Source organism: Solea senegalensis, linkage group LG5 (genome assembly GCF_019176455.1).
Source record: "Solea senegalensis isolate Sse05_10M linkage group LG5, IFAPA_SoseM_1, whole genome shotgun sequence".
Classification (NCBI taxonomy): Eukaryota; Metazoa; Chordata; class Actinopteri; order Pleuronectiformes; family Soleidae; genus Solea; species Solea senegalensis.
In genome coordinates this window covers 9,423,063-9,437,421 of record NC_058025.1, presented here as the reverse complement: position 1 = coordinate 9,437,421, position 14,359 = coordinate 9,423,063, and the positions used below count along the sequence as shown (strand labels likewise).

The 14,359-nt window shown below is 40.5% G+C and overlaps 1 protein-coding gene across 3 annotated transcripts in view; it reads left to right on the top strand.

Moving 5' to 3' along the window:
- ccser1 (coiled-coil serine-rich protein 1) overlaps nt 1–14,359 on the top strand; it is a 117,994-nt gene that overhangs the window by 34,820 nt on the left and 68,815 nt on the right. For 2 of the 3 annotated variants that reach the window (XM_044025198.1, XM_044025199.1), the window contains exons 7-9: nt 4,331–4,354; nt 4,785–4,959; nt 9,202–9,279. In XM_044025198.1, the coding sequence (XP_043881133.1) occupies nt 4,331–4,354; nt 4,785–4,959; nt 9,202–9,279 (277 nt within the window). The remainder of the gene's footprint in view (nt 1–4,330; nt 4,355–4,784; nt 4,960–9,201; nt 9,280–14,359) is intronic. The other variant, XM_044025200.1, reaches the window with a different exon arrangement.

The following is a 14,359-nucleotide window of genomic DNA, read 5'->3' as shown; positions in this document are numbered from 1 at the left end:
GTTGGTAGGTACAATCTGTCTTTCCCCGCAAACCTACACCCTTATGGTTAAGTATAGGGACAACACTTTGTTTAGGCTTTACAAATGTCAGGAAGTGAACAAAGCATTCTACGGTGAATGGCTGTGCAAGCCTGTGTGTCTGTGTGAGTATGTGCTCTTGCAGTTATGTTTGGGGTTATTACTTTGTGCTTAGGTAGGAAACAACTCTGTCTGTCCTGTAACTGCTATTAGAATAAATGCTTTGACACCTTTTTGACACCAAAGCACATTTCGAGACCTCCGCTTCATGAACCTAGAAATATTTTACCACAAAATATTCCACTTCCATTCTCCTGTAACAGAAAATACTTCTCCATAAGGCGCCACTATTATTGTTTCAGAGGAGGTGAGTGATGTTGAGCCCTGCTCCCACTCATTTTCTTGTTGCTCTGTAGATTTGATGGAAAAAGTCAAATCCATACCTTAACCCTGTTGAAAGCTGTATAGAGTAAGGAAGGCTTTGGTGTCAGACTCTGGTAAACACACACATGTAGAAAAAAACCCAACAACAACTGTGTATGTGTGAGGTAGAAGAAAAACGTTCTTGTACTTGACATAAGCTGTCAAAGCGAAGAGTGAATGATTGATCATATGTCATGTATTTATGCTTAATTTATGCCATTGAGATAGCAGCATGCAACAGAAAGAGATAAGTGGGGAAAGTTCATTCTAACCTGAGACGCCAGGCAAGAAGACGGGGACGACAGTTGAGAGGTTAAAAAGAGCAGCTATTGTTGCTTGACAGACAGAGCTCACCTGTCCTCAAACGACAGCAGATTTCATTGACATCTGTCTGAGGTGCTCGGCAGAATCTCCGCGGGGACACCTCGGGCTTTGATACCGCTACGGTTAAGTGTTGTCAGGCTGATCCGCAGAGAAAAGAGATGAAGGGGGCAAACTTAAGAGATGCAAGACGAGGCTCAAGCTAAAGGATAGGGTGGGGGCAGATGAAGTAAGGGCAAGCGAACAAAGAAAAGTAAGAGAGCTAGGGGATGATAGCGAAAAGAAGAAAGAACCAGTCAAGAAGAAAGTATGAGGGCAAACGAGGGAGCAATTCAGTACAACCTCTCCTGTGAGAAATCTTGTGTTGATCGATAATTTAGTGCTGTGGTCTTGTTTTTCCCAATGAACATTTTTCCTTTAATTCACTTTTTGAGGTAATGCTCCCCACCACTATTTACGTGGTTATTTTTTTCTGGGGGCATGAGACTAAAGGCACCTAATTTCGTCTCACCTCACTTCTAAAAGGCTATCAGTCAAAGCGAACATCGTCTCTTGATGATGAAGCACTCCTCAATTCTGTGATTATGTCTGCTTGTCTTCACTGCCATTCCTCCCTCTTCAGTGTTTCCTAATACGCAGACTGAAAGCTTGCTGGTTCCCTTTCTGGGTTTCAAACAAGAGGCTGGTTATTTCTACGCTCACCTTTTGAAAATGTCATAAAGAAGGTGTTATGCACAGTCACATTTTTTACGCACGTCTGTCAGAAAAACAAGGCAGGGAAATGCTAATGCAGTCTTTAAAGGAATACTTCACCGATTTGCATTTAGCCTTGTATTACTAGAATAGTAATAGTATACTAGTAATACTAGTAATAGTAATAGTATTTTTGAAAACTTATACTTCCCAACCTCAGCTGAGAAATATCTTCATTCTTTTCTTTGTTACATGCCCACCAGTGACACTAGGTCATGTTAGCATAACTGTTAGCAAAGATGGCGGACACTGTTTTCTGCATTCTGGGAATGAGCCTCCGTCCCCCTACAAGTGGAATGTGGAATTAGCTTTTCAGTTTCAAGCCTCGGACCAAGTGGCTTGAAACTAGTAATACAAAGCTAAATGCTAATCTGTGAAGTATTCCTTTGCGTGATTGAAAATTCAATTGAAGAGTCAATTGAAGGGTGATTTATGTTGTTTTTATAAATATATTCCTTTCTCCTTCTTACTGTAAAATGCGCTTTAATAACAACAACAACATGCACTTGTTTGCATGGGTGTATATTTTGTACCATGTGCTTCAAAGGTGTTTGCAGGAATGCTGTGCAACCAGCTCACGTTGAACATGACAAAATGTGGTCAAAATGTTTTTTCCTTGCCTGCTTGTGAGAAAGAAAACATTCATTATTATTATTATTATTATTATTATTATTATTATTATTATTATTATTATTATTAATAAATCTTTGAGAACAACATGGCCTTGAAACTGAGAATTTAACAGTCCGCAGGCTTGATACTTGGGAAATCTTTGGCCAAAGTAAGAGTCGTCCTCCACATTGATTGAAAGAGATGACTGCAGTTTGATTAAATTCACTTCAATTCACAAAGGTCAAGGTTTAGATTGTTTTTCTTAAATTCTATTGATTAATGGCACATTTGTTAATTTTTGAATGGAGAAAAAAATGTCATTGTCCTGATGCCTTTTTTTTTTAATGCAAGTCCGATCATGCATCGCAATAATTATTGCTGTGTAAAAAAAGAAGTGTTTAATGGAATTTACCCTTGTACAACTATTAACCTATGACAAATCATGAAATGAGAATGTCGAAATTATAAATGATAAAGCTCCTGAGTTTGTTTTCCTGCTACATTTGTCATTTTGTGTGAAGGCAAGGCAAGTAAATTAAATACTTCTGAAATCAGCTGAAACTGCACGGGGGGGAGAGTTTGATCTTTGCTTTGAGTCTGTTTATGTGTCCAGTGGAATGTCAAGTAGTCCTAAATCATCACGAGCCGTTAAAAATATGCTTTTGGTGAAACTTAAAATCTCAAATTGACAGAACAAGTAATGTGGGCTTGCAGCGATGAATGACTATGAAGACGACATTTTTATAGGTAAGGTCAATGTTGGTAGTCAAGCTTCGATTAAGTTTTAGTGGGGGCTGGAAGGCAGAGAAAGATGAGGGATGCTGTGACACTGATCAACCCCAACTCCTGTTGAAAGTACCTCGCAGTATGTGTCCTCTGCTGTGTAGGTGTCGATGCTGAGACGAGAACAGGGGCCATGCACCAGAGACCAAAGACTCCACCGCTCCAGAGGCCTGTTAAATGTTTAATGAACTGGGACAGTTAATTAAAACGGTGCTCTCGGTTAGGCTCCCCCTGTTGTTTGCGTTCATGTGTGTCTAGGTCTACGTCTAATGCCTCACCACTGCGACAGAGTCACGTGGTGGAGAGAGAGGGAGAACAAAAATTTGCATTGGTTCTTCTCAGGCCTGTTCGTAATCGCGCCTAAACAGTGGCTTGTAAACTTCTGGAGAGATTTTCATCTCTTCTGTTTGTCAAGAAGCCAGGCAGTCTGCAGTGAAAGCTTTGTTAATAAATAAAAAGGTGTTTGATATGCAGCACCCCAACAACAGACACACACACACACACACACACTAGCAATCATAAAATCAGCAGCATACATTAGCTCATAGACGGGGCTGTTTTTTGCCGAGGGATAATTGTGGACAAGGAGTAATACAAAACACTAAATTAAGAAGCCTTAGACAAATATGCAAAGGACACAGACAGGATCACACAGCTGTGATGGCCTATAATGACTCGAAGCTCTTGACAATGAAGTGTCCTTTTGAGCTGATAATGATGATGAGACACAGGATTAGAGGATGAACTTGTGTGCTTTGGCTACTTTCATCTTTTTAATGTAATTGTGTGTGTACACACAGCATTTGAATATGCTTGCGTAGTGTGTTTTAAATAATCTTAAAATGATTTGGAAATGTTGGGATATGTTGTTACCCTCTGTATTCTCTCTCACGCGCACATACAGTTTCGCATATTTACCACAGCATTGACTTCCATTCATGAATACAGCCTCGACAAAGTATTAACTCTAACCCTAACATAACTAGATAATGCTTAACCCCAGCCTTTAACCTAACCACAATTTGAAAGTTTAGACCTACATTTCACCGTGTTTTCTCGGAAACTTGCTTCTTCCACATTAGGACCAGGTTTTGGTCTCTGTAGGGACTACTGATCATAAAGAGGTCAGTGTTTATGCCAGAAAAGATCCTAAAAATGAAATCAGAAACTTATATAGTATATATAAGTATATATAGATATAGTATAATATAGTATAGTATAGTATAGTACAGTATACACATACATATGGCTTTATATAGTAAACACAATGGGTTTGAATTGCAAAGACCATGTCGTCTGTGTATTTTCCTCATATGTCACACTGTCTTTTTGTTTTTAGCACGCTCAACTGTCTGACACTAACCTTCAGTCTATTTATTCTACCTTTTCTATTGGCACTTTCACCACTGTGGTGCACCAGAGCTCCAACAAAACTGGCCACAGAGTGAGTTCTAGTTTTGATTCCATGTTTGTTGCCTGTGTGTGTGTGTGTATGTAGTGTGTTGTGCAGTTTAGCTGTTGGAAATTTTTTCAGGGATTATGCCTATTGGCTACACTGTCATATCAGTATTTGCTGCATTGCCAGATGCTGATTAAAGCTGGACACGCTGAAAGAGGCTGGCTAAGCATACAATGAGACAATCACTGGTTTAATCCCTGATCCTAGATGTGTGATTGTGTAGTCAGTCGCACATTATTCTGGGAAGTACTGCTATACTTAGCAGCATCTGATATCACTGACGTTACTCTGTAATAGAACGGCAAGAAGGAGCTTCAGCTGTGAGGACAGGTCAATATTCAAGTCTTCACACTGATTTATAACAACATTAAATCTCTTTTTTTTTGCTTTTCTCTTCTATCTGCCTCTCCTCCAGGGAACCCAGTCGGCCGACCAGCCTACTGCCTGCTGATTGGAACATGGGGCTGGGCTTTGGGAGGGAAGAGGAGTCCTTAACTCCAGGGCTGGAGGCCCTTCCACTCAGACTGATGCAGCAGGACTGTACTGCTGTCAAAACCCTGCTTTTAAGACTAAGACGGACACTGCAGGAGGTGGGTAGCCCGCATATACATGCACATAATGCATAATTTCCATAACGGGGTTCTATACTCGGATAAAGGCAGCAACACAGAAGATAAAGATTACATCAAAAGAGCACTATTCAGTTAAGTGGCCCACACTGAATTTGATTATCACAAAGACAATGAATAAAACATTGAAAAGCTTAAATGCATTCCTTTTTCACTTGGACTAAACTGACAGGCCATCCTCTGATCTAATTATAAATTCTGCTGTAAACCTATAAGTGTAAATGGTTTTTAAATATAAAGGAATTTCATCAGCACAGTATTCCCCTGACAATCTCTTCACCCCCAGTCTTAATCAGCTCTATTTAAGCGCCATCAGATAATCTCCAAGAGGATGCGTTTCCGCCTTTTTGATGGTCTCTGTAATCACTTCTTTTTTTTTTTTTAATTTAATCAGATTCCATATTTTGGATGAGGGAGCTGGACAGCCACCGTATTCGTCATACACCAATACACGGTCTCCACATTAGTCCCCCTATTTCAGAGTATCACCCTGGTCTTCATGTGCTATTCTCTGTTCAAGGCTTTCACCTCAGGCTATGAAGCCATCTTAGGGTAAATGGTGAGAAACCAGTAATATTAAGTCCACCCTGTTAAAGACGTTATTATCTGTAATGGTCACTTAGTAAAGCAGTGACACGTGGCAATAGCTTATTTAACATGTTTTACTCGAAGAATCAGGGAACCATATTGATCTGGTCTTTTTAACCGTGGGACTGCCTTTACACTCTAAATAGAAAGTAAGTATTTTATAACTTGATCATTGAGATTTTTTCTCTTTACAGAACATGGAATTGTACATTTACTTGGTTTATTTGGTGTAATTGTGATTTGCAGAGAGGTTGATTTAGGGCAGTTTTTCTAGTCATGATGAGAAAACAAACAATCAACTGCTGATTATGAATTATGATTTCACAGTGGCAGGCCATAACGATAATTACACTCTTTTGGAAAATGGCTGACACATAAGCAAAGTTTTTGTAAGCAAGGGTTCAATATGGTAGTTATTTGGGAACTGTTTGTTGGTATTTAATATATTTTATTTTGCTTTGTTTTGAAAGGAACATTTTCATATTTCCACAAAGAGCCTTTTTCACTCTGTTCTGAAAGTATAATACATGTATGCGCCAAAGAGTAATGGTAGTATTATCCTTTTTATTAGATTGTTATATTCTTGTCGTCTACATGTGTAACTGACCCACCACATGCACTCGTGTCATACAGGCACCCACACACAAATATAAATACACAAAAAGATGTAAAAGGCTGACCAGACCTGCCCCATCATCCCACCATTATTCCCTCCACACTAAGATCAAAGCTAGCTGTGAGGAGCTATCTGTGAATTACAGACCACAGAGGAGCATGTATGGCTCTCTCCCTGTCTCTTAGCGGTTCATCTTTTTGTTTTCCTCCAAGAACCACACTAGGAGAGACACGATGCATTAAAAGAAAATACATATATAATAGTTGTAAACAAGAATAGGGAGTACAAGAAAGATATTTGACATTAGGTAGCAGAACATAAAAATGGAAGAGGATAAACTTTGCCCTCTTAACTCACTCTGTTGTGTCATTAACTTGCAGATTTTATTATTCTGTTCAGCAGTTATCTATTCTGCAGCTTCTCTTCTCTTCTCTTTCAGATCTTATCATTTCCACATCACATTTGCCAAATTAGCATATTTTAGCCAGCTGTGGGTACTCCACCTACTCATGATTTCAGTCTCCTTCAGCAGTTTATCCTGTTGGTTACACAGAGAAACGTTTCTAAAATGCCACTGACCATGTGCGCATTAACACAGTGACCCCCATTTGTCAGTGTCTGCAATAGATTCTGGCAAAGCTGTTCTTATTTATTACAGCTTTTAGTCACAGTCTTTATAAGCATGGTTGTGTTGTACCCACACGTGCACCAGGGGACCCCGTTTGCTTGGGCCTCTGCAACTGTGCTGTCTGTCGTGGTGACTCTTTGCCTTGAGGCAGCTGCCCGACATGTGGCTGCTGCTGCTGCTGCTGCTGATGTGTTGTTACAAACATAGCTCTGGATATGATGAAATGAATAGGAAAATGTGAATATTCATATTTAAAGAGGTAGTGTGCTATCATCAACATCTGTAACACCTGCTGTACATCTTGGTTAGTAAGTTGTGCAGCTATGTTAACCACAACAAAACTCTATTGCACATACCGTACATATACTGTATTGAACATACTATAAATAAGTATATCAGACGTTGAAGATGTTTACATTACATGTCTCTTCTTTGCTTCAGACAAGTGGAAAAGTAATTCCCATAGTCCACAATCAGTGTTGCCAACTCTTCAGTAAGGAAAGTAGCTATTGGCTGTCCTACAAGTCGCTAGAAGTCACTAAGTGACGTCATAATTGGCCATGTGTAATTGTAATGGACGCAGCAGGACAATGTCGTGGGAGAGACAAAAAGTGAGTAAAAAAAACCCCACCTAAATAAGTTTAGAACTACATTACAAATAAACTTAGAAAAAACTTAAAAAAGTCACTACATTTGTTGCTAGTCACTTTTTTGAAAAACAGTCGCTAATTTGGCAACACTGTCAGCTGACAGGGGCTTTTTTTGATGAATCTCTGGCGAAAATGTGTAAGGGGCAAGGGGAAGTGGTTAAAATGAAAAAAATATGTCTGCCAGAGAACTCCCTAAATGCTATGACAGTATATAAGTAATGCTTCTGCCTTCCAATAAAAACCCAAATGTCAATGAGAGACAGAGTAGGCATGCACCTTAAGTTATTTGAACATTTTTATACCTTAATTTAACTGATGTGTGAATGTGATTAAAGAGGTGTATCAAACTACAAAACCTGCTTTCCTTTCTTAGGCCATTCATCATCTTCGGGGCATTTAGCTTCTGGATAGTGCAAGTCATTAAATCCGCAGCTCTTAGGCAGTTTCCCCCATTCTTAAATCTTGAAGGTTTATCACTGAAGCACGTCTAATTGTGGGGACAGTTGTTTGTTGAAGCCTGTGGGACAGAGGAGACCTTAAAGATGTGTTGGAGAGAGTGAAAGTGGTGCAGAGAGTCTGTGGCTATATTTGATTGTGCGGCTGTCTCTCTAAATACTGAGAGGCATTGATCACTAATGGCACATTGTGGGCCTGACATCACAGTGCACCTATAATTCTGATCTGCAGGCATACGTCTTCAAAAGGTCAGCCAAACCGATAAGCCATCAAGTTAATGCTTTGCAAAAAGAAAGCAATATTTAAAGCTGTAATGTGTAACTTTTCATGATGAACAAACGACCGGGGGAAAGAAGGCGGAAGCTAACGAGTAAGGTGAGATGGCAGGTTATGGAATTATCCCTGACTTGACTGAAACACATTATTAAAAGAGAACTTTAGGATAAGAAATTAACTCCTTAAACATGAGTGAGTTCACCTCATTCAATCGCACGGGTTTGGCAACGGAAGTAACACACCGGAGCTTTAAGAAATCTCTCTTTCCCTTTACTGCATTACGCTCCAACACTAAAAAACAATGGGGATTATAGTCTTGCATAATATTTTCAGGCCATCTTGCTTGTTAGTCATCTCTCAAACATGCATATTTGTCGAGCATATTAATCTACACGCAAGCAACAGATGGCAATAAGCATGTGCAAGTGTGTTAAACATGTAGTTTGACGTTTGCTGCATCAGAACATTTGTTCCATGTCCAGTTTTGGTCACGTATCTCATCATATTCCCGTTGCTATCATGTCTTTTCCATGTATCAGCAGTCCTGGCTAAAGACATGACCTTCTCTTCTCCTTCTTTCCCTGCTATCCCTTGATAAGCCATCACAAGACCTTTCAATCTGCCGCTATGCTTGCCGCTAAGATGTCTTCACCCTGTGTCACAGGAACGTATGCACTCGACTGTATGCAGACAGCTCTGCTTGTGTGTGTGCACTCTATGGTCAAAGAAAAAAAACAAAAAAGAAATTAACATGAAATTGCATTTGTACAGTAATGCCAAAAAAAAAACAAGTTTTAATACATTTTTGTTACGATCTAATCTGCTCAACCCGGCTAGAGGCGCCAAAAAACATCACTTGCAGATCCCTAAGAGCATTACCTGAATCTGATCCTGTAAAAATCATTCTGTGCACATTGTTATCTTAACACTAGCACTTACGGTGGGTATCACAGACCTAACCTTGTTATGTTCATTTTGTGTCTTTGCAGAGTGCAGAGACGAGCCCTGCCAGCAGCCTCCAGTCTCTACCCATCAGCCCTTGCAGTGAAAAATCCCTTCCATTTAAGGTAAAGCATCACAGATCATGTATCTGCACAGCATGGCACGAGCTGCATGATTCAGACTCATTTTGGCACCGGATTAGTCACCTCCACCTAATTTTAGCATGGAGGCTTTTGCGTTTTTGTTTTTTTTCCAAGGTTAATCATCAACATCTAATCAATCAGAATGAGTGTTGTTGACAATGTGACATTTAAAATACTTAAATCAAGCGATGCCACTTGGCTGGTGCCATGTTGAAGTTTTGTTAATGTTAATTCACAGATGTCACCTCCAACCAGGCTCCTGTTAGATGATACCTGTCATTAATGGGAGCCGTCAATCACGCTGGTGTTCTCTCTTATGCGCTGTGCTTTATCAGCACAGAAGCGCTGAAAATAGCAATTGAGACCATTAACGCTTCAGGAAAATGTTCACTGACGTCAACAAAGTGAGAAGTAAGCTCATTTCCCCATACACTTTCATTCAAGTCACCTACTTTTTGCAACCAGTTGGAGACAGACTGTGTCCACTTTTATATACAGTCTATGATTCAATTTAGCAAACACACACAGACCTTTGTTATATCTTTAAACTATCTGACAGATATAATAAAGGGTGTCCTGAAGTGGTGAAGTGGCAGCTTCTGAACCAAGCAGCCTCTTCTTCAGCGTTGGCTCTACTCAGGAATTTGCTTCGCTGTTAATGTGCAAAGGCCTTGAGGCAAAATTTCTGCCAAATCAATTGTTGTCTGACATGCGGTTGAATGGAGTTATAAAACGTAGCGACAAGTCAGCTTGTTTTAATGTTATTGCAGTAGTATTTTACATGTTGTGCCTAAAACTGTAGTCGAGAGACTGTCTGTGATTCAGAAACGAAACTTTGAACTTTTTCCAGCCATCATTTATCCGTCGTACTTTTTTGTTCGTTGTGAATTTGCCCAAAGGAACGCAGTTCCTATGCTTCTTTCATGGTACTGTACGGTCTTTAGACAATGTTCAATATTTGATTTCCTTGTAGTGACAAGTAAACCAGCTTGGTTTAATATTGTTGCAGTGGTATTTTTCATATTGTGTCTAAAAACTGTAGTCGTGAGACTGCTATGACATAAAACTGCAACTTTTTCCAGCAATTTGTGGGGCCACAATTTTTCCTTCCTTCTCACTCTTGGTTCATACTTAACTTGCACAAAGGAACACAGCCTTTCTCTCTTTTTGTCAACCCTGCTGGTGACACCATTGGCTTCTTTCAATAAACGACCCTGGCATGGTCTTTGGACAACGTTCAATATTAAATTTTCCTGCCACAGGCACCATATGATTGCTCATGTTCTCCAATGGGTCTCTGGGTCTCTAGCCTTAGGGCTTTCTCTCACAATCCACAAACACCACCTAGTGCCATCCAGTTCCATTAAAGCAACACAGCAGTCAGTGGTGGTCAGAAATATAAAACTGTGTTTCCCTTTGATCTGCGCATCTTCGCGCCTTTTCTCCCACGTCGGAGTCTAATGAGTCATAAAGAGATGAAATTAGAGAAAAGGGGAAAGAGCAGGGCAGGTGGTGAGGTGGGAAAAAAGGGACATATAAAAGAGATTAATAATGTGAAGCAAAAGACATGGGGCATTGAATGGGGGTGGAGGGAGTTGTGTGTTTTGCTCATGACGGACTCCAGACTCCTTCTGTCAGCCTAGTCCATCACAGCAGTGTGATCTAGATGAGATTTATCACTCTCTGCAGGGAGTTTGTGTGTGTGTGTGTGTGTGTGTGTGAGCGCGTGTCTGTGTGTGTGTCTCTCTGTGCAGGGTTTAAGTTTACCAGGAGAGGGCTTTTGTCAAGCCTTTCCCTGGAAATCACAAGTTCTTGTTAGCCTGTTTGGGGGTAAGAGGGGCAGTGAGGACCAGACACTTCAACTCTGTGAAACTCTCAAGTTTTTTAATGAATTGAAGCTTGAGTCTAAAATTTAGTCTAAATACAAACACAACCACAAACCAAGGGCTTGGTATGTCACACAGATGTCAAGTCTGAGTGTGAATGTGTTTTTGCACTCAAAGCTGCACATCGTTGTGTGTTAGCATGTTTGCCCTCTTTATTGACCTACATGGAGCATCAGTGGCAGCTGGACGATAACGAAAAAGTAAAAGATGCAAGCTGGGACATAGCATGGACGAATGTCAGGGAAATAGCACCAAACAAAAACATAAACACCTGGTTTCTAACCAGTTTAATCCAATAATAACATTAATAATGATAATATTAATAGAAATGGAGGTTGGAACTGTATGTCTGTGTATAAAGAAACACTATAGGTCCATCTTTTTGCTGCAGGTTATTGCAGTCACACATCAACTGGTTAGAAATTCAAAAAGCAAGCTTCATTTCACTTACTAAGTAAGTGAGCTTGTGTGGGAAGAAAGTGTGTGTTAAAAATAGTTTTTGTCACATATGAAGTGACTCATGCACTGGGTTTATTACCGTTTGTATCCCACAAGCAACAGCTGTCATCAAAATAAAATTGGTTCTCATAAACAGGGATTAAAAGCAGATCTCAAGGTTTCTGTTTCAAATGTGGGAATACAACTTTTTTAATTTTCTTTTACAAGTTTCCTCCTCACCTAATCAGAGAGAGATTTAAGAATGGCACAGCTAAGTTTCTGCGGGACTTTCAGATCAAAGACAAAATGGTGGTGGCTAATCAACCAGACAAAGTGGTCGTCGATAAACAGCAGAGGAAGGTAGTGGCGATTGATTTGCAAACCGCAAGCGACAGCGACATCAAGAAGAAGGAACACGAGAAGCTTGAGAAATACCAAGGGCTGAGAGAGGAGCCAGAGAGGATGTGGGGAGTAAAGGAAACTGTGGTTCCAGTGGTGATAGGAACTCCCAAAAGTGGGCGAGTGAGTCCAGCAGATATTAAGAACAACATCTAAGATCTCTGTCCAGAAGAGCGCAGTCTTAGGAACCACTACGATACTGATTTTGCACCCGAGCTTGGAGGGGAGACAAAGAAATCCAGAGTAGGGAAAAAATAAATATAGAGAGAAGGAAAATAAGTAAGTAGGTGGGAGGCAAAGGCTAACCTTTAGACAGAGCTGGAGGCGCGGAAAAGAAACGGGTTGATGGAGAGGGCATATTGCCTGAGGAGAAGCTGAGGACTTGGAAATAGGTGCCATGCTGTGAAAAGGACATTGTTCTAACTCGACGATAGATTTCCCCCCTCAAAGGGTGTGGGGGAAAGTGTCGAGGTGGAAGCGCATACAGGAGGAATGCATTTATTTTGATGACGTTAAATCACATGAGTCTGTAAAATAGGGGGAAATTAATTCATGACAGGAATGCTGGAGACAGAGGTGACAGAGTAAAAAATGAGGGAAGAGTTTGAGGAGGAGGGTGGTAGAAAAAGCGGAAGGGAGGGAAAGAAGAAAATGAGACTCGGAGGGTGGGGCAAGGAGGAGATGAGAATTTGTCCTGGCATACCAGAAAACGACTCGGTGGGTATAAAAATAATCCACGGTAGCCACCTGAGAGGCTGCAGAGTCACAGTGCGACCTAGTTTTAATTTAGACCCTGCACATGTGACATGATTTTACCCATATTGTCCCAGTTAAAGTGGTCTACTGTGTTTTGGAAGAGTGAGATGTAGAAAAACCTCACACCGCAGTTGTTGCGCGACATTTGTGCCTTTTTTAATTGACATTGTTGCACTCACCTTTGTTTCCACTGACACAAGGGGCTTCTTTTTACAGTGAAACATCTATCACTGTGTCATGTGCTACCTAATTAGAAATTAATATTGTATAATGATAATGACTCCAAATTTTTTCAGCCTCCAAAGTCAGGCGGCAATGCACATGGGAAACATGTGGATGAAAACACATAAACATTCAAGTTGCGAGTAGCCACGCTGCATCTCGTTGTACATGAATCAATATAGACATAAACAAAATATGATTTACAATGAAGTAGGACATCTCGTCCCTGTTTCCCTTCTTTGGTACGTCTAAGTTTGATAAAGTTTGATTTTCTTTAAACACTATCTCTGTGTTGTCTCAGCCGCACACAAACAGCCAGGATTCCCAAAATTAAGTGTGTTCAAGCTCCAGTGCCTGCCTCTTTATCACCTCTGGAAATGTGTTGTCATGAGATTAGATCAAATTCTTGGACCTAAAGATTTAATCTCAACAGTGGTAGTGAGCCAATAAACACACTGCATGCTGTTTGACTGGGATTTAATAGTGTTCATGATTGGCTGTGTCGAGGCGTGCAGGAAGTTAAGACCACAGACGAAGCTCATTCCCCAAAGGAGAAGAGGAAGAAATGGCTCCACCTGTGTGTGTGTGTGTGTGTGTGTGTGTGTGTGTGTGTGTGTGTGTGTGTGTGTGTGTGTGTGTGTGTGTGTGTGTGTGTGTGTGTGTGTGTGTGTGTGTGTGTGTGTGTGTCTGTGAGGCTGCTGCAGACTGCAATTCTTTTTTGTCAAACACTGTTATGAAAAAGTGTAAGAAATTTAAATAGGTGTTGAAAATTTAATACCAACGCCCTGCCACTGTATAATTCTGAGTAATTACTAAAACATTGCTGGAACCTCCACATTATATACACCAAGGTGATCTCGCACCACCCCAAGCTCGTTGCATTTATCAAAACTGCTCAACATCAGCTGTGTTTTTTTTTATATTTAGCACACTGCTGAATGTTCATCAGTGCTTTTTGGCATTATCAGAACGGAGACTTGATTGTTGGTTAGATCTGAGCCATAGTTAATGCCTCTCTTTGTGCATCCTGGTCCCCTAATACTGTATTTCATCTCTGGTATTAGAAAATGAATGTCTGTGAAGTACAAACGGCTTTATAGTAAGTCTTATGTTTAAAACTACAGTGCACCATATTAAAAGATGCTCTATGATGACTGCGAGAACTCGGTGGCGCTTGTTTCGGGATGTCAAGGCAGGTGACATCTCGCCTCTGTTTCATACAGCGTAAATATTGCACGATGGGTTTGACAGCTTCCCCAACTGTCTCTGTGTGACCTGTCAGCTTTGCTGCCTGTTGAACTTTGAGCAAATAAAGAACCTATAGAGTTCGTGCTGCTGCTCTCCACCAGGCACACCATGTC